The sequence below is a fragment of the Cyprinus carpio genome, chromosome B10, assembly GCF_018340385.1.
Source record: "Cyprinus carpio isolate SPL01 chromosome B10, ASM1834038v1, whole genome shotgun sequence".
NCBI classification, from domain to species: domain Eukaryota; kingdom Metazoa; phylum Chordata; class Actinopteri; order Cypriniformes; family Cyprinidae; genus Cyprinus; species Cyprinus carpio.
In genome coordinates this window covers 15549829-15571403 of record NC_056606.1, presented here as the reverse complement: position 1 = coordinate 15571403, position 21575 = coordinate 15549829, and the positions used below count along the sequence as shown (strand labels likewise).

At 37.0% G+C, this 21575-nt stretch overlaps 1 protein-coding gene across 1 annotated transcript; it reads right to left on the bottom strand.

The window, feature by feature from the left end:
• Positions 1–1325: 1325 nt before the first annotated feature.
• On the bottom strand, positions 1326–11842 carry wnt11 (wingless-type MMTV integration site family, member 11). Its single transcript, XM_019065576.2, has 6 exons — positions 11610–11842; positions 9985–10195; positions 8470–8696; positions 7101–7381; positions 6531–6823; positions 1326–2593 (listed from the first exon to the last, which is right to left on the bottom strand). The coding sequence occupies exons 2-6, from the start codon at positions 10065–10067 to the stop codon at positions 2419–2421; spliced, it is 1059 nt and encodes a 352-aa protein (XP_018921121.1). The 5' UTR covers positions 10068–10195; positions 11610–11842; the 3' UTR covers positions 1326–2418.
• Between the last annotated feature and the right edge of the window lie 9733 nt (positions 11843–21575).

Genomic DNA, 21575 nt, shown 5'->3' with positions numbered 1-21575 from the left:
CCTCATGTTGATTTTTCCAAAACCCTAAGTGCATTGAACAGCCTCTGCCAATGTTCTTTTGTTGTAGGCAATCAAGACAGGTAAAAAAAAAAAAAAAAAAAAAATTATATATAGATAACATTCTATTGATCTTGAAATTTCTAGAGAATATTCTATTTATTAGGAAATAACCCTAATGCGGCCTATATGAGATTAGAATCTTTCAATTCCATGAACAGGTTCAAATCAAACGAGCCCCCCCGCGCCGAGATCTCTTCAAATAACATTAACTGTTATTAGGATAATAACCCTAATCTGCGTTGAAAGTCTGGTTCAACACTGATACAGAGAACAGGATGTAATGAGCTTGCTTACTATCTGCAATTGTATTTGGGTTATAATCGACTTGAAATGTGATGTACAACCACGTCGCTTCCTTCTCAGCGGTCCCTCTTTACAAATGATTTTCTGTTACAGGATTTTCCTCGGCATGTATGAAAACACCAGCGTTGTTCTTGGCCCGAGAGCAGTCTCAGCATGAAAAACCCTTATGAGTCCATGACAACAGCTTGGCTAGCTAACAAGGCGAAACTGTTCTGTATACGAACTGTGCACTTTCATCATTAAAATCCATTCAGAATATGTGCTAATCACCCCCACACTGATTTCTTGACTACCGCAAACAAACGAAACACTGTAAAACCTCCCAAGATTACCAGTCTGCTTTTCTGGACGAGATTGCACTCTTATAATCTCGGTCAACGTGGAGAACATGTGCTTGCCTGGTGGTGTTCATGAACTCAAAGTGTTAAAACAGCTAAAGCCAAGAGGCTTGTTTTAACGCTAACCTCTTGAAGATCTTTCCGCCCTGGTCGTACTATGAGAAGCAATTATGAAGAAATTCGAACATAATAAGGAACTGAGCCTTAATGTAACATTTCACTCCATCTACGTCATCTTCTCTGTTGTTGTAAAACCTGAATAAAACAACCGTCGTACTCGCAGGACCCTCAGTAATGGTCAATTAAACACTGGAAAGAGTTGAGCTCATTGTGCCAAGCGCGAGGTATTGTTAGCGCTAGCACGTTGCTATTTATTAGCCTATGGTGTCCAAACAAACACTTTCCCAAGGTTTTTGAGTTCGAGAGACCGGTTCTTGTGTGCGTTTAATCGGAACAATAACAAGTGTGAGATGATTTATAGAAGTGTCATGTGTAATTGTGCTAAATTGGTATTTGCTCAAGACATGGAACTTAAATTAATGACAACTATGTTTTTGCAATCCGTCTTGCTCAACATCTCGTGAAAGTCCATTTGAATTAAAAGAAAAAAGGGAGTCTTACAGGTTTAAATGGTAAAGATTTTTAATTAGTTCATAAATATTTCTTTTTTAATTCAGCATACAAAAATGACAGTATGTACATCCACAGATAAGTGGTTCACAACTTATTACAGCCATAATAGGTGACCCACATTTTCTGTTCACATGCTCAGAGAGGTTTGGCATTTGAAAGTCAGCATTTTTTTATGTTGGGTAAAAATATAACAAGGCACAACACATACAGTCCAATGTCCTTGTTGATATATGTGGAATAAATACAGGTATTCACCCTCTAGAATTGAAGTAACCAACCAACAGATGGAAGCTATTGTAAGTTCCTCATTCAAAAGCCACATGTGAAGTTCCCTTTGCGTGATCAGCACTTTCTTTATCTCGTCAGTCTATTAAACAGTCTTAACTGGTGAAAATCAAGTACCATCTGAGCATTGAGGTCTGAATCCCTTAGAACTTGGAATGTGGAATCCTCTGGAACGTCATGCGATTCCGAAGGTTCTATGGAGAGTGCTGAAAAATTATGCCAAAAACAGGGAAAATGTACCTTTTTAAGAAATAAAAATAAACGGACCCAGGTATTGTGTAAGAAAATAGACTTTTAAGATCTGGATAAAGGAGCATATGTTTTTATGTTTAAAAAAAAGATGAGGAGTAAAAATCCTCTTGAGGACGGTGAGCTGGGTGTTTTCAACAAAAACCATGTTCACTTGTGCAGTAAAAAAATAAAGTCCAGCTTCTGAGTTTATAAAAGTTCATGAAGCCAAAAATAAACCATGTCTTCTCAAAATCATATAAGATGGAAAGCGTATGACAAAAGAAAGCCTCGTTGGTAACATGCTTTGGTTATTTGTGGCCAAGTAAGTCATGTAGACAAAAGTTATGCTCCACACCCAGGCTGAATATATCTAGAACAGAATCAAGTCTTGAAATTTTCAGCTCTTGCAACCACAAAGTCTGGGAATTCGAATGAGAATTCTGTCCAGTTCTGTTGCAATGAGTAGAGCACATTCCAGATCTCCTTTAGATTAGTTTAGCTGAGAATAGGTACGTGTGACAGGGATCAGGACAATTGTCGGCGGCGACTGCAGAGATGGAGAGCCGACTCATTTGCACACGTATTTCTCCACTGTCCTCTCGCACTTCTTGCACGTGACGTAGCAGCACCAGTGGTATTTGCAGTGGCATCGCTCCACCACTTTCTCTGAGTATGGGTTGTAGCCTCTGCCACAGCACATCAGATCACAGCTGTCACTTCCACTGGAGGTTTTATTGCACTGCCTGCAGAATAAACAGACAAAAAGAACTTTATAGGACATGCTGTACCACCAACAAACATAATAAAAACATTATTGCTGTCAGTGGTTTGGCAAAGATAATCACTCATAAGGAAGGCATTTTTAGGTGACTTTTACATATTTTATTAACAGGTTATCTTAAAACAAGGAAGCACACACAAATATGGGTAAAATAAAAAAATAAAAAAAATAAAAAAAAAATTTCTTCATATTTTTTTTATAAAAGTCCATTTTTATTCATATGACATTTTTTAATCGGCACTTCATATTGAGGAATATTGTTTCTATGATTTTATATTTTTGATAAAATAATATATTTGTATTATAGTTTTTATAAAAATATATAAATAAATATTACAATAAATAAATATTTCTAAAAAGTCCATTTTAATTTATTTGACATCAACACTTTTCAATAATAAGGACATATATTTTGTTATAGAACAATCTGTGAAAATATATATATTTTTTTACATTTTTCTTTAATTTTTTAAATATTTTTGATCTTACTATATTGAGTGACTGATCAGTTTTTATAGAAATATTTGAATAAATCTTTTCTATATGTATCTATTATAATTTTTTATTGAAAAAATATAAAACAGGCAATTTTCTAACATTAAAAAAAGATAATTTAAAAAAATATATATTTTTATATATATTTAAATATATTTAAAATTCAATATTGATTGGGGAAAAAATTATTTACATACTTAAAAAATAAATAAATATACTAACTGACTAGTCAGATGTTAGACAATTAACTCATACCTAATCTAAACTATTTTGTATATCGAATTTCAGAAACATGACTTCAAAAATACATTCACACAAATAGATGACCAAACATTTCTGTGACCATGAAAGAAATGACCAAACATAAGCGTCTTTTCAAACCAAGGTAAACATTTAGCCCAACCACATATTAAACCAACAGCACTAAACCTTCTTATAACTCGTTTTAAGAGCCAGATGATTCGTACCCAGGGAACATTTTCTCTTGCATTTAAGTGGATCCTGCAGACGCCCTCATGTACTGAAGCCAGAGGCATCTTGAGCAATGAACATCCCTGTCATAAATCACGCTCTATACACTAGGGGTCTGCCTGTGTGTAGCCCTCTCAGCGTAAGTGCATTGTTTTATAATTGTGTGGTGTTAATGCTCAGGGTGCTGAGAGACAGACAAGAGGGGATGGCTACTAGAGAATGAGAGAGAGAGGTGAAGAATGCTGTTATTTAAAACGAACTAAAAGTTAAAGTCTCTCCCAGGTCAATGCTGAAAGGGCAGAAAGGCAGGTAAATATGCTTTAGGACTCAATGAGTAGCATATGTTCTGCTGACCTGCACCAATGTGGAGTTATACAGTCAAACGGTTAATTATTCATGAAGAGACCTTAAATTAAATAAGAAAGAAAAAGAAGTCAAATTTAGTACATTTTGCTTCCAAACCCCTAACGTCTCTAAAGTGATCTGGTTTTACCATCAGTTTAACAATTTAACAGCTGTGATCAGAACTTTAAGTTTCATTCCAAAGTGAAAACACATTTTAAAACAGCTCTCACTCACTTCAAGATTGTTTCTTGTTTTTTTAGTGATACCGATCATCTCTAAGCCTCTGGGATGTTGTTCTGTCTGAACTTCTAATGCGCCAATTTCATTAATAGCAGTCTTGCGGCTCACAAAGCAGCGTGAGGAACATGCAGAGTAATGTAACTTCAGATGAGATACGTTCAGGGCTGCACTAAGCTTGTCATTTGGTCTCCCCATCTCTCATCGCCAAATCAGATTAGAGAAGCCATCTCTGCAGGTCTAGTTAGGGTAACACTCACGGCTCATTATCTTAAGACTCTTTAAATCACAAAGAGAGGATGTGCAATGATAGCAGCTTCCTGACTTCATGGGTAAATATCGCTGAAAAAAAAAACAGGTCACATTTCGCCACAACATCAAATAAAAAAAGAAAAATAGAAAGAAATTATGAGACTACAATATGTAGTTCTATTGTTCTTAATGTGCTTAATTATCATTAGAACAACAGTTATAAAAAATTAAGCACATTTCCACGTCCCAAAATTCTCATTATAGAAACATTTTAAAAACTTAGGATGTGCAAATGAAAAAAATACAGTGTCTTTAGTGTGTCAAAGCACACACATATTTAGGTAAAATACAATTTTATAGAAACATTTTTTCTGTAATTTATCTATATATATATATTTTTTTTATTATTTGCCATTATATTTTATCAGCACTTTGCATATTGAGGAAATATATTTTGGTGGTCCAGATATTTTTTTGCAGAAAAATCTGCAGAAATATATTTTCTATATTTTAAATAATTAAAATATTTTAATAAAATATATTAGTAAACCATATGAAATAATATATTTTCATGAAAACTGCATTCCCAGAATTTGTATGGACATTTAACTTGTAATTTACATAATAATTTAATATTTCTCATTACCTACATTATTACTTTAATACAGAAGCTTTTTTATTTTAATCCCCAAAAAACAATGCTCTCTCTCGCTCTTTTGCTATATATATATATATATATATATATATATATATATATATGTAATAATTTAAACACACACATGCACTCACACTCACATTATTATTGGCATTACAGCAATAAGAATGTTTTTTTTTTCCCCCAATGGGAAGTGTGCTTAGTTGTCACAAAAATAATGTCAGTGTAAACATTTTCTTCAGGCAAAATATATTTTCTTCAATTCTTTCTGCTGATTTTGGGGTAAAACATGACCTGGATTTCTTCACAGTGTTCATGAGATTCACCCTTGTTGTATGGTATAATTATAATAACTGACCCTTCATAAAAAACTGACATCAAAACATAACACAATGTTCATCTGAGGACAGCAGTTGTTTTAAAGACAGGTATGGGGTGATGGAATAAACAGAGGTGCTGAACCCCTTGCATACCAGACCACCATGGAAGCAACATGTGTGACACACACAGTTCTCTGTTGACATTCTCTACTGATTACAAAACACGCCAATGTCTTGTGACCAAGGACCAAGTACTGCCAAGCACTAAATATATGAACAAAAAGCACGCGTGAGTAGTCTTATCAGCACTAAGGCTGAGGATGCATTCTGTGTGTTCAGTGCACCTGACATATAGCATGTCTCTAGGTTATCAGCGCACTAACCTATAATGCCTATAAAAACCTAAACGCTTTTTATGTTCAACTGAAAATATTGAAAAGTCATTAATGTATTTTATTTTTGCTGAAAATTCATGTCTTATGAACCAGTAGTTTCACAAAGTTTAGCCAAAAAAGCAAACTTGACGACATTTAAATGCAAATATAACAAAAGCAAGGAAGCTGCGGTTATTCCACTCTTACCTAAATCTACACCTGTGTCTTCACTGATAAAGCAATGGGAAATAAGCAGGAAGAATTCATTGTTGGCTAATTTGTGTGTGCAGAGCTGCTATCAGCTGAGAGCTCTTAGCTCTGTGAATAGCAGCATTACTCACAGACAGACTGTGATAACAGTAAAGAGGACACAGTCACTTTGGACATGTCAGAGACACGCGTGTACACACACACAGTCTGGCTTTATCAGGGCTTTTCAAAAAAATAGTGCCACCACAGGAGGAAGAGATGAGACATCTTAAAGTGCCAATGAAAAACCTAAGGCAAACATCTAATCACAAGATCATTGTGTTTAGAGATAACCTGCCAATTTATAATAGTTTTTAATATGTGGAATATTTTGTTATTCTGATCAGTGACTAATCAAAGTTAAAAACAAGGCTTTTAAAGCAAGCTAAATTTGATTCTAGTTAAGTCAATATATATATATATATTGCATTAGGGCCTGTTAAAGTATTGTCAGGGAATTTTTATACCTAAGTATGTAATTTGTTAATTAGTTAGTCTCACCTGTCCTGAGTACCAAAAGAGCCCAACTTGTCATTCCTCATGCAATAATCCGGTGAACTCTGCAGATAAACCAGCTCATTCTCTCTGACTGGCCGGATGTCGATATCTTTGGGGACGAGTTGTTTGCGTGTGCCCATGGGCCGATGAACCACTTTAGTGGCTGACAAATACTTGGTCTTTAGGTCCATGGCGATGTCCTTCAGGTCCTGTAGGCCTCTCCAACAGGTCCGAATGGAGCAAGAACCAGAAACACCATGGCATTTGCACTTCATAACCAGAGCGTCTCGCAAAGCCTGCGTAGGGGGGAAAAGTGGAATGGATTCAGATGAAGACAATAAAAAAAAGACATTTTGACAGTTTACGCAGGGAATGCAACATATTAGTGAATTTGAGCAGCTTTTTCCTCATTACACATCATGTATCAAATAAAGAAAAAAACTTTGAAATCCAATCAAACTAAAATGTAATAACCCATTTTAAATATAAATGTGGTTTGAATCAGACTCAAGTCATGTGATTTTGGTTTTGTAGTGAATTGATGCCACATGGTTTCTGTGAGGCACCGCTTACCTGTCTGCCCACTTCACTATTGTGAAGATGCATCAGCTTGTTGGCATTCGAGCCAGACTTCTTCTTCATCTTCATGGGGGCATCAGAAAACTTGGAGCCCATGAGGAGACCATAATGCAGGTTATCAGCACAGCCGCCCCACCTGTACCCAGGTTCTGGTATTTCACCTGGAATCGGACCACATGAGCACAGCCTCAGGTCTCCGGATGTGCATGCCCGTGCTATAGTGTGACTTATAGCAGCTGCGGAGAGCGCATATACAAATGCAGATTCCCTTGTTCCTAAAAGAAATTTTTTTTTATTAAAATTAGTTGCTTATATAAAAAGAAAACATGAATTCTGAATACTTTAACTGACTTTTTTCCCTTACAAAAAAAGCAAAGCAAAGCAACATGAGAAACCCGTCAGTATGCAGTACGAAAGGATAATGGCGGAGATTATGGAACTGTTCTCAGTGCACATATGTCATGACAAGATAATAGGTGTAGAAACAGGAGAGGCTCAACTTGACCCTGTACAAGGTACATCAAAGGCCGTCTCCTTAGCAGTGCACTTACAAGAGGCAGGAAGGAGTGCTTTAAGCCAACCGCCAAAACGTAGCATGCAAGTGTCACCGCCATGTGTGGAAATTCAAGACATGACGCTGCATCGTTAATCCATAGAAAAAAAATATCTCAACAAAATCTTTTTTGCGACTATTTTATTTAATTGATTTCATATTTCTTTAGTTGGTTCACAGCTGAAAATCACATCTGTGCTACAGGGGTCGGACACAGGGTAAAACTGTAGGCTTTAAACGACCGTGAAACCAGGAAAAAAGGCAATTCTCTGTCCATTACTGACTAACTCGCTCAATAGCAACTCTCATTGAATAGAAAGGATCCTATTGTTTGTCCTCATAGTAAACGCTGCTCCTCCGTGAAGCCTCTCATCAAACAGAGCATGAGAAAGAAGAGCGACGCACAAGAATTCTGCTGGTCGGAGGTTTCTGGGTGGTTAGGGGTACGATTTCTTTTATTATGCAGCCAGGCACTTAGGCTGAATTGCAGCATGTAACTGGCATAGTCTGTGTTACCCTGAGTGTTTAGAGATCACCGTAGGCTGCTTTTTAAAGCATTGCCCTCATAAAGAGTTAGATGGGTTCCTCAGACCTACTAAGGCCTGAATGGAAACCACACTTGGGTATAAAGAGAGGTGTGTGGCTCCCTTGAAGAGGCTGGCAATGGACGGACAGCAGCCCTTTCGAAAAATTTAAGGCTTGCTATGTCTAAACAGAACATCTGTGGATAGATTTCAGAAACGCTTCACACCAAATAGACTTCAATTGGAAATAAATCCTCTTTGGACATGATTTTCCTCTGTATCTCACCTCGTTCCAGGTCCGGGAGGAATTTTGGAGCATCAATGGAGGAACAGTTCCAGCGCATGTCTGTGAAGGTCTTTTGGCAGACCTTTTTAACCTCCCGTGCTGCTTGGATGATGGTTTGCATGAGTTCCAGGTTACTCCTACAGAGCTGAGCCTGAGAGGAGACGAGGCCTGGCAACGTCTTGCAGTGCTGGGTCTTGTTGATGTGTTGTGTGGTCTGCGATAGCGACCTAGATGAGGAAACGCATATGTTTCAGCGAACACTGGATGTCGGTGAACTGTGTGCATTGATATAAATGTCTTTTGAGTTGTAGAAATTTAATCAAATTTTGTATTATAAGTTAAACAGACACTTGAAATACTCATTAAAATGTTTGGGGGTGTGAAAAAGTGATCAAAATATTTGTGGCAAGTCTTGAATTTAAAGTGACTAAATGAAGCATAGTCAAATAAACATGGTTAAAGCCAACTCTAAAATATTAGGAGTGACATCAACGGTTTAAATACGTTTGCGAAAGCTTGCTCGCACACATTTAGGCTGCGGGCTAAAATTGTTCAGTGTCTCACGCAAAGGCATGCAAACAACAACCCATTCCCAGAGATAATCAATCAAGATTAGACCAAAATGGAAGAAGATTATTTCTGTATCGCTTGGAAGCAAGAAAAGGCACCAAAAAGCAATTGCCAATGGAAAAAATGTTGTTTATCTGCAAAATGATTTGGTTATTGTTAAAACTTTTGTGAATGTTCCACGGTGCTGTCGGACAATGCCAGAGGAATTTTTGCAAGCTTAAGTCATAGTAGAAAATGCTAATCATACATTTATCTTAGAAATTATCTCCAGAGATAAACAATATTAATTTCAGTAAGACTTTGCAGGGAAACCTTTCCAAATTGAAGCATTGCTATTACTACAATGCATACATGTATCACTATTCGTGAGAACCAACTAATGCCCGCTCTACCTTTGCCTGTTTCAGATTAGGGGCCGCCACTTTATGTTCCATGATATGCTGTGACTGACAGACCCCTGTCTTAACCTCCACACACACACACACATATATACACTCTCCGTCTTTGTTATCCAAGGAACACAGGTGTTTATGGCGGCATCTGTTTTGCATTTCTTGCCATGCAATATCAAGACCTCTACCAGCATCTTGTTCATGCAAAATGGCCTCTTCACGGCCCAATTTCTCCACCATCATGTTTTCTATCGCAATGCATCAGCAGTATGATTATGTGAATACAAAACATTCTGCAGAAATCACAAGTTACCAGGAAAATAGTGTTCAGTTGGATTTTCCTTTGAGTTAATAGAATTAAGATAAAATTCTGTGAAGATTTTTTCCAATCCCATTTTTTTACTACCAAGAAAACATATTTTCCCAGGTTCCAATTTTTTTTTTTTTTTTTTTTTTTTTTTTGCAGATAATTTGACAAATCAGTCAGCTTTTAAAACATCTTGAATGCATTTTAAACAGTTTTGGTATATATTAAGAATAAAGAGCAACTCACAGCCATCTGATTCCTGTGCACTGCTGGGACAGGAGCAGGAATGTAAGGAGACAGAGCGGGAGTGAAGGGAAGGTTCGCTTCATGCTGTACAATAAGATCCAGCTCAATCAGAAGACACTGATGCAGGTGCTCGCTGACCCCACTGCTTCTTGACACAGTTATAATTAAAAGCCAAAAGCCATGGCACTTATTCCTTATTTCCGTCTCTTTCCTGCTTGGAAAAATTAAAATCAGATTTAGATTGCATAGATCACATGCAGCGGACCCTAGGTTCATGTTATACTCTGATGATTACTAATGTGCACCAGACATACTTTGAAAAAAGATTTTTTTAAATAAAAAAAGTCTTTGTAAATAGCTTTACTATTGCTCCAATATATTTAAATTCTGTATCATTATTATGCTATTCTATTGCATAACTGTATCACTTTCATTACTGAGGATTTAATATCATTTAAATTAAAAATGTGTATTTATTTTTTGTATCTCCTTGTGACAAGAAAACCCTGATAAAAAACTAATTAAAAAGTGATTAGAAAAGCACTATGTTTTATTTAAGAATATGTTCAAATTTTTCAGTGTTTTAGGACTCTGCATGCAAAATTCTGAAATATAGGTGTGGCAGTACTTGGAATGTTATCAAATGTTCTCAGATTATTCCATCTGCTGAAATAGGTGGGCAATAAACAGTTACTAGCTCTCAGTGGACAGGCTGTCTGGCCTCTGGCATGATGCTTTCACATACAGACAGTGATTGTCCAGATTGCAGAGAGCTTGTGGTTTTTCATTTTCCTTTTTTTTTCTCCTTCTGGCTATAGACCTACATCCAGAAAACTATACATTAAAAATGTAATTACTATTACAAACGTAAATGACAATACTTATAGTACTTATTACATTTAAAAAATGTTCTGCTGTTGAACTTACCACTATAATTTCAACTGTAATAATTTATATTATTTTATTAACAAAATGTAAAGTGCAGATTGTAACTTTACTTTACAACACTACATTGATTTTACTAACAAATTTTAAGCTGCAAATGAACTTTTCTTATTTTCAGAAGAAAAAGTCTAGGCTACTAAATATAAAGAAATACAATGTAGTAGCTATAGTTTATATCCTATGCATTTTCCATACCCTAATTTAGATAGGCTACCATCGTATGGCCAGCCATACGCAATCCAAATCTTTTAATATTTCTTCAGAGCTCTTATACAGCCTATTTAGGCTAATTAAACAAATCTCATATGATATATAAATAACGGCTATTTAAAGATATGAGCGATTAACTTTTATTGTATGTAAGATGCATAAGCAATAAAACAGCTGTTTCACTCTTGCAGGCTGCGATTTCTCTAAGTTTGCACTTTATCTTTTATCTCTTGTTTTTTTTTTCACCTTGGGAGGAAACGAGGTAAATTTAAAATGTAACTAGTTCACTCGATATAATTAGCTGGTCTACTATTGCAGATTAGGCTACTTCCCTGTCAATTTACTTTAAGTTGAATTAGGGATGATATTTAAAAGCTTAACATCTTTATAAGTAAGTTAAGATACGCAATCAAGCATACCAAGTTAAGAAACTTTGCGCACAATAAATGGGAACGCACTCTCATCCTCACCTTCACCAAACGGAGACTGATGCCAAAAAAATGTGCAAAGTAATCCAGAAGTGTGTTTTATTTAAATCCAACCAAAATTCTCTAGCCAAAGGTCTAAATGTGCGTTAATCCGTTTTTGTAAAGTCCAAATGAGAAAGCATCATGCAAAAGTCCACTGATAAAGAGATGTGTGTTGATTTTGCGGTGCGGTGTTGGTCGCGCGCTGGAATCTGCTGGACTGACGCTGCAGACGGAGCTCGAGACTATATGAGCCCGCGCGCCACTTTGATCTCGCGCTGATGTCAGGGGCCATTAGCATAACAAAGTGGTTAAGGTTACCAAGCCAAAGAAAACGCTGAAAATATGATCTGTGACACTCCGACATCTCGCTACTTTTGACACGGAATTTCAACTTTTTTTTTTAAAAGGCTATTTTCATTCTGGGTCAGACGTCGAAAAAGGTGCGGTTTGTGTCCCTCATGAATAGCCTATGTGTGTAAACGATGAGCTTGAAAAATTAACACAAACTCTTACTGTGATATTGTAGGCAATTATTTATTTATTTATTTTTTATTTTTCTGTTTCCAACTTATTCCAACACACACATTTCAGTGGAAAAAAATATATTTATATTTATTCTTTCTTTAAATAACTTTAGATTAGGTTAGAATAAAAACAATAGTTTCAAAAGTTGTTTATAACAATACTCTATTAAAATGATTTACAATTCCATAACTACATAATGACACATCATCATCCTTTCAGGATGTGAACTCGAGGACAAAGGTGTGATATTAGCACTTTATCTTAGATTTTGTCAGTAAGGCATGATTTTAAATAGTCCACCCTGTCGCCATTATTTTGTACAGTAGTGATTTTTGGAGTGGATATTTGCATATATTTCCTTTTTAATGAACTACTCATGATATCATGCCATTGGCTAGTATTATATTTTACAAGCACTAAATGGAACAGACACCCTATTACTAATTTCCTGCACTGTAATCCTTGAGAGGTGAAATTAGTGAAAAATCGAGGGAGCACCATTTCAGGAAATAAAATCACAGAATTTGCTACAACGCTGGAAATATTGCAATTCTAGTGTTTGCATGGTCCATAAAATTAAGTAGGCTATGCAGCTGTATGACAGAGTTTCCACACTCGTGCCATTTACAGTCCTGTACACGGCCCATACTGGCCACTCCAAAAACAAGGCAAGTTTCCAAGGACGCTAATAATGATTTCAACTTGATGAATACTTCCTGATGCACGTTTCATATTAGCCCCTATATGACAAAGGTTCTTCTACATTTCACACGATAAATGATTTAACCTCTAGAAATACTCCCAGTAGCCCATTGAAGTCCACATCTGAGCAAAGATATTTCCTAATTTATAAAAATGAGCTATTCAATTCTTTTGTTGTCTTTGGTCTATCAAGAAGTATAAAAGAGTCCATTAAAGGATTCATTATCATTATGGATTGCTAATAATAAATATAAATGTGTTGAGAAAATATTGTTATAAAATAGGCCAGTATGTGTGTCTATTTATTACATATCACACCACACACAATGGCTAAGTTAATATTTTAACCATCTAATGTAACTGTCATTTTAATAGTGTCTATGGTGTAATAAAAGTCAAGATGTTCTCTGGCCATATGCTTCTCTTATTAACCTGACTCTCTGGTCCAAAAACGCCTCCTGCGGTGAATTCCGTAACACTCACACAAGTTTCCCCTGTAAAACACACCACACAACCCAATTTTCAAATAACGACGCAATTAAAATACAATCATTAAGACTTTTTCCACTGTTAACAGTATCTGCTGTTTTATATAAAGCAGGCAATTCCACTGATTTTGTGGTTAAATGTTTAAAAGGAGGTGTGTGTGTATAGGTTTGAAACAAAAGAGCAAGCGAGAAAAAACAAACAAACAAGAAAAACAAACATCAAAGCTAATGTGCAAAACAAAAAAAAGGTCAACACACTGCATATGAAAAAATTTACATGAAATGTATGGCAAATTGCTTGTAAAGTACAAAACAGTGTTAACAATAGAAAGGTGAGAGCAGATACTTTCCAGTAAATGAGCAATGAAAGTCTGTTTTGTTCTATGCATTTTACCATCTACATATCTTTTGTAACACTTGCAAAGGTTTGAACAAGGTTATTCTCTGACGCTCCTCAATATCAAAAGACACCCAATGGATGTTTCTCGCTATTAAGTTGAATCAAACTGCACAGATCCCGTTTGTTCAAGGTCTTGCGTGTGTATGAACGCCAGGCGCTACTTATAATCTTGAACTGTTTTTACTTATGTGCAGTAAATCACGCACTGTAACCTTGATTGACCCACCGAATGCCTTTCTTTTCACGTCCTGTTGCATAATAAAGCATAGTGAGGGATGTCAGGAAGACAAAATGTCACACAGACTTAAATCATTCACTCTAATGAGGCCTGTGAGAGAGGCATGATATTGGAAACTGTAGGCATGACTATTTTAGTTTAATTGATTTAAGAAATAATCTAATAAACTAATCCTTCTCTCACAGCTGAAACCAAAGCAGCGAACAGAAAAAAAGAACAAAAAAGAGGACAGCATGTATATTTAGAGCTAATCTGATACTCTTAAGAGGTATCACTGACAATTGCCGAAGCATGACATTTCCATTCGCCGCCAGGCTGCACAGTTTCAGCTCAATATAACGTGAAATGCCCGTGGAGGTTTAATCTCGAACCAAAGAGATGGGAAAGCAAATATATGCGTTGTTTCACTAAACACATCTGCCCACAGCAAATGAATTAAATATGCGGGAATGGGAATTAGCCAAACTGAGGGGGATGTGCTGGAGATAATAGACTTTGGACATGAATAAACACCACAGGCCTTTTTTTCGAGATTCATGCATTCTGAACATTGTGGACAGATTGAAGTATCAATCAATACATATTTTTTAAATGTTGTTACAAACTTATTCATGATCTGTTATATGAAGTAAACAAAAATACACATTCATATCTTTCAGAAAGCTATATTTTGATGTGGTGTGAAGCCATAATAGCAGCATGTTTATGGAAAAACTAAGTCATGCAGCTATTTTATGAGGGATGAGGGATCTAGTAGCAATAAAATGTGAATGGGCATGAGCTCTTAATATTAGGTCAAACGGGACTGAAGACTGACCAAAAGAGCCATGACCTCTCTAGTGTGTCTGTGTTAGAGGTTTTAACACGCAGGCTCTCAATTCCTTCCCGTACCAGGATCAACACCACAGCCACTTTGATCTTCCAGCCTTCTTCTACCAGCATTGAGAGTCTTACATAGCTTTAGGCTGGTTCATAGAGGGCACGAAAGCTACTTCGGTTTATATAACTGAAATTATGCATAGGGCAGAAAAATAAATGTGCTTTGAACGAGAAAATGTCTCTTTTTTTTGCCATTTCACATTTGAAATGTTAACTAGATTTAGCAATTTTAGACATTTTGTGGTTGCTACCCATGTGTGAAGTTTAATGCCGTTACTGAGGCTAATGATTTAACGTTTACATAATGAATCATTTGCAGCAGCTGTGCCAACTGCTCCGCACTATTTGTCTTCTATCTGAGACATCATCAGACAGATAGCACCATTTACCCTGACACATATTCAGATCGGTCATTCTGAGCTTGTTGAAGGAGTGCAGAGACACAGTGCCCCCCGTCCCCTGACGTCTCGGGTCTCTGCCCTGCTCACAGCTGTCTCGTGTCTCAGCGACTGTCAGCGGTGCAGAGCTAGAACTGCACGGCTGCATCTGAGCTGCACATCACACTCCTGATATGTAATCACTAAGAACACAAAGTTACAAGAACAAATAAACTTCAACCAAAGATAAAATAAATCTGTCCTAATGCCTCTTAGTTTAAAAAATGCCTTAAAATTGTCATCAGCAGCGGAGATTTAATGTCTTGTGACAATATTCTATAATAAAACCTGTGTTTATCATTATATTAATTTATTACTTGATACTAAACATGTATCTCTATTGAACAACCATGAACCACTCGTTTAGACATACACACACAATATATATTATATATATATAATTGTGTGTTTGTGTCTACATTAATGCACACAATATCTACATGTACATAATCTACTACACCACTCAAACAATAAAATAACAAAAATTACTCTAACTTTTGTTCCAGTAAGCAATATATATAAGTCTAACTTGAAATAGAAAAAGTGAGACACTGCTCTGTGTGAATGCATGGTTCCAGCAACGAATGGTTGGAATCGTTACCCGTTTGAGGCAAAACATCTACACAGTCCAAACAGAACACAGCAACAATGTTGATTTGAAACATTGTTCAGCAGCTCTGTGTCTCCGACAAATACAGAATCCATTTGTTTGAGACACAAGAAAGGCGGCAGCGTCTGTTTGGTGCTGTCTTCTACGCCGTGATGGAGAGTCTGGCGTTGACTGGCTGTTTAAACTAGGAGGAAATGCATCATTTTGGCTGCAGCACTGTGTCCAGCCAGTTTATTTAAGCTAAGGTGGGAGAAGCTTTGTTTGGGCTGTTCTTTTGAAACCTGTTTTAATAATGCAATCTCATAAAAACAAATCATGATTTAATAGGCTGAACGAAGAAAGACCTGACAAACAGCTTATGTCGGCATGCCAGTATCCTCAGGTTTTGTTTCTATTGCAAGCACAGTGGTGCTAAAGTTCAAATGGCTTAAATGTAATCAAATTACTGTTTAGAAAGAACATTTTGGGAAGTTTACATACACTTAACATCAAGAATGAGAACCGCTCCCCACTTTCCCCCCCACAATTAAGATTCTTAATATGAAGAAACTAATTCAATGCTTTTAATGCACAAAAAAAGCACAGAACATGCTTTTGCGTCTGGGTTTGTGTGTTCTCAGGTGCTTTTTGCTGTGAAAACACTAGGACAGTCACACTCAGCAGGAGAACTCAGAGAAAACGTTCAGCGTCCAATTCAGACTGTTTAGAGAGTTTGGACCTGTTCTTCAGAAAGGGGCCATTTGTTTAGGACTGGCCCTCTCTCTGCTCTTTGAAGGCGATGACCCCTTTCATGTACCAGATGGGAGGTACTTTCAAAAACACAAGTGACTTGTCTCACTGTATGGGAACATGCACCCGTTTGTTTTTTGCTATTGGTGTCTGGTAACATTTGCTACTTCAAAGAAGTCCCTCAGATATGGTTATATGCAAACTGATTTGGAAAATGACAAAACTTGCTATAAGCAGAAGTAGACCTTTCATTAAAAAGCAAATTCTATAATCATTAACAAACATGCAAGGAACTTGATGATCCGCAGCTTGTCACTGCAGTCTTGCAGCTGTGTGGGGTTTGATCTCTACACTTGTAAATGATAAAATAGGTGGGAAAGACAAGGAAGCAAAGGGGAGGAACAATGAAGGCTTGTTCACAAGCCAGCGTGAAACATGGAAGTAGAATTAAACTACGGCTACAAACAGCAGAAGCATGAAAGGCCTTACAGACATCGCCTTGTGTGTGTCCATGTTGTCCTGTCCACATTTGAGAGAGCATAATTTTCCCCTCAGTACAAGATCAAAGCCTTTACCCATCTGCCAAGGAGAATGCTGGGACAGGCGATACAGATGAGATAAAATCAGTATCACAGCGATTTTATCGGTCAGAAGAGACGCACTTGTGGTAAGAGCGTTTTCAACTCAAAACAAGATCAAAAGAAGCTCCTCATCAACAAAAGTGGGCGGGTTATAGAGGTTTATACAGATGAGATATAACCACTGTCATTGGAAATGAGACAGCTGACGGAATACATGCTGCTACTGCATTCCTAGCAAAAGCTAGATAAAAAGCCACTGTGCAACATAAGAGCCAGAGGAATACAGTCGGCCTTAAACCAATACACAGGACATCATGTATGTCTAATGTATCACTACTATTTTAGAATAAACAGTCAGGAGTATCTATTTTAGCTGTTCACACAGTCAGTGTTTGACAACTAGATAACAACAGGTGAGACTCTTGTTAATGCCAGGAATTTTGGCTCCAGTCTCCTTATAAGATCCTGTCAGAAGATATCAATGTTGTCTGTTGTTGTTATATCAAATTGCTTCACAACAGCATCCCATAAAATCTTGAAACTGAGATATTCCGTCTCATTTGTAATGACAAATATTTCATTAAACCCCACAATCATAAGATTAAACAATCACAAGCACACAAGTTAAATAAGTAATATAAAAATATAGGCTAGTAAAAACAGTATAAATTATTAAATGATAAACCAAAATGAAGAAAATCAAACAACAAGGATGTATGGCTGCTCTCTTGAAGCTACACACATGGGTTGCTACTGAAAATTAGATCCTTCACTCTTGAACCGTCCTGTTCACACTACCACTTACATAGCATTCAAATCACTACTGGATGAATGAATAATGAATGCCAATTGCTTTTTTTGTTCTCATGCTTGCTTGAAAATCACCTGTAACCTTTGTGACAGTGATTGTTTAACTGTGAAATCTTAATTAACCCATAGCTACTTGTACTTGAGTGAAGCGCATTTGAGTTGCGTACAAGACCTCTAATCTATCCGACTAGATTTAAAAACTAGATAACACACAGCTCAGTCTGTGCAAATTGGCCAAAAAAGAAAAGAAAAGGGATTACACACGAGACATACATGCAGCAAGTGGCTATTGCATTTTATGATGTGACAACTAGTTATTATTCAGTAGGGTCCAGTTCACACATCAGGGGTTCAAAAATGCGTATAGCAGATAGTGGCTAATGAATCTGAATTGACAGGAAACAGCTTGCATTTAGCTTTGAGAAATAAGATGGATAGAATGAGGTTGTCACTCTTGTAAATCCGTGAGTAAATGTAACCATATTAGGCACTTAAATACATGACTTACACCGCATTCTGCTGCTGTGTGAACGTGGCCTATTATAACAGATTTTCACCTGACTTGGAGAGTTTGTGTCTCTGAAGATTAAGAGAATTTGAACCAATGAGAGAATGGAGTAAGCTTTCTGGGTGGTAAGAGCACAGACTTGGCATAAATTTTGGGTCTAGATGAACACTGATCTACTAAGGCAGTGGAGATTAACAGGGCAGAAAGAGGTAACAAGTAGAACAATAGATAAACTGTACAGACACATCTGTTTTTGATCAATAGCCTTCTGTAGGATTAAAACAAAATGAAACCAGAGTACCAGGGTCGGTTATAAGAACTACAGACGCTCCGATCTGAAAGTAAAGTAGTCGGGAGAAAAGGTTGCCAGAGCGGTAACCTAATCACTCCAAATCACAAGATAATCCTACTTGCCCTCCACTCTTACAGCAGGGCATTATTCATATCGGCAGGCACTCGGACCTCAAACTCTCATAAGCCAATTAATCAGTGAGACACATTCCTAATACTCTTGATTTAGAAAGCCAAAAAGCACAGAGTTATTTCAAGAATTCTAATAGCCATATTAATCTGTCAAAGATATGCCCATTTCACTTCCAATGCAGTTATATCCAATATTCAGTTATAGGTGTGGGGGAGAAAGTCGAAACACTAAAACCGCTTAAAAACTCACAGGTTAATCCATGGCATTTATATCTGATGTTAAGGTCTAAATTTACATGTAGAGTACATGGACAAAAAAAGGAGGAGAAAAAAAATTAAGTGTTTCCGGTTTGGACCAACATATTTGACATTGGAATAACTCAAACCAAATGCGTTATTTGTTGGTGGTTCTGAGATTTTGGCTAGGGATTGCCGGCACGGAAACCTTGAAATAAAATCCTGTTAAGCCCTCTGCCTCTCTCTCAGGAGTATAGTTAAAACCATGCTGTGTATGGACATGATTATGCACCGCCACAGGTCCCATGGAATGGCCCAGCCTTGACTTCCAGCAGGAAACAAGCTCAGAAGTTCAATTAGGGCAATTCTCGGTTTGGCCAGGAGATTAGCAGGCGATATAATACAATCAAACAGACAGTGATGAAATATTTTACATACTTTTTAATCAGCCATTTGAAAGAGTACATCTGATTTTAGAAAAGATTATAAGATTACTGACAATTTGGAAGTTAGAAAATGGTTATGAGAAAAGCTGATGGTGGGAGAGTCTCTGAAGGCTAGAGAAGACCGGAGGACTCTGACATAATCCTGTCTGCAAACAGCGCTGCCGGGCTGCCCAACCATTAGAGGAGACGGATCCGTTTGCGCTGTGGATGAGCATGGGTAATACGAAGAGATAGTTCTTTCACACCGGGCTGAGCAGACACAATCAGACCCTTGTTCTGAGAGGAGGGAGAGGGCAGCTCTGTTTCGGCCTACAGACAGAGAATACATGAGCCCTCTACAGTGTGATCAGAGCAGAGGATGCTCCAGATGAACACACAGAGTGAAACAATGTTCAGACTGAGTGCTTTTGGAGGAAAGAGAAAGGAAATGTACTAATCCCAGATAGCAGTTCACAAGAGGAAGCATATCTTGGCATTTCAGCTGCCGTTAATGGCTCCAGGGGTTTTAAGGCTCATGTTATTAGCCTAGAAAATGCTGCCAAAGGAACAAGAATTCAGTCCTTAAAGATGGGCTAGATCTTCATAGATTGAAAGTTTAAAATAATCTAAAAAAACATTACCTGAGCAACAGTGTCCTCGGATCTACAGTATTAACTGACAATAAGATATATACTTTGTGCCTGGAAGGATAAAATACTCACCATGTGATGTTGCAACTCCTGTCCTTATTGAACTTTCTAAAGATAAGAAAGAGAGGTTAAATGTTGGACAACAATTAATATCACAAGGAATTCATAAAAATCTGGCCAGAAGATCTCACAAATAATAATTTACTGCTTGTGGAAAATGGGAAGAAAAAAAACCCCCACTGTGGTATGCAAAATGCATTGGTCGATGAAAGACGGACAAGGACTTGGCTTGTCAGCACACTATCGGACACCACATAAAAAATCCTTTGGGAACTGACCAAACAAACAATTGTTTTGAGGACAGATGTTGCACAATATTGTCTAACCGCACTTTGCCATTTAACAGCAGAGCAAGATTAGAGAACGAATGTATATGCACAACGTGTTTTGATAAGATTGATGAAACTTAAATAAAAAAATAAAATAAAAAATTCAAACTTAAGTCACTTAAGCTGTTGGCAAAAACTTAGAAATGCAACCCTAGGGAACAAAGAAAGAAAAATACATACATTCTTTGGAATAAACTTCATGAATTTCTGAACTGTTACCCTTCTTTCTCTTGACTGCAAGTAAATTAAAGTAATAAAGCAGGCCTTAATTGATTTGTGGTTGTAATTACTGTGGTGTTGTCTTGTTTATAGGTTTATTTTCCTCAATAAACATTTCCAAACACATCTACTGCCATTCTCAAAAAAAAAAAAAAAAAAAAGACCCTAAAAGGTCAAAAGCTCTAGCCCCCAAGGGTGAAACATAGGTCCAAGGTTACATGGAAATAGGAGACTGATTGCTTCTCAACGACATCTCACAATCTACTCCTGAAAACAATATTCTATGATGGATCTGGAGTGTATGAACCAAGGGTTAAAGAATGGCTGCAAATCATCGACAGGCTACAGGGGGGGCAATGTTATTTTGTGAAAAGCCTGAACTCTTAAAAAAAGCATTAAATGTGAAGACATTAATCATTACCTACCTTTAACTTAGTGGAACACTGGCAGAAAGTGGTCAACAAAAGTGGGATTCTTCTCCATAGCTTTTTTTTTGGGGGGGTGGGGGGCTAATTAAATTAGCTTCTACTATGCATAACATATCGTCTAGGGAAAAAGTATAAGGGCAAAAAGCTTTTAAAAAAAACAAGGATGAATCAGTGATCACCCACAGGTACGGGTACTTGCCTAACTATAATAGGTGTAGACTGCCATCTTGTGGGCATCCTTAAATATTCTGGCTTTGAATTGCAAGAGATTGAGATGTAAAACACTGC

Coding starts and splice junctions, on each gene's coding strand:
- wnt11 (XM_019065576.2), bottom strand. CDS start 10,067: ATGAAGCGAACCTTCCCTTCACTCCCGCTCTGTCTCCTTACATTCCTG. Junction 7,382..8,469: donor CCTCCCGGACCTGGAACGAG/GTGAGATACAGA, acceptor AATTTCTTTTAG/GAACAAGGGAATCTGCATTT. Junction 6,824..7,100: donor ATAGTGAAGTGGGCAGACAG/GTAAGCGGTGCC, acceptor CCCCCTACGCAG/GCTTTGCGAGACGCTCTGGT.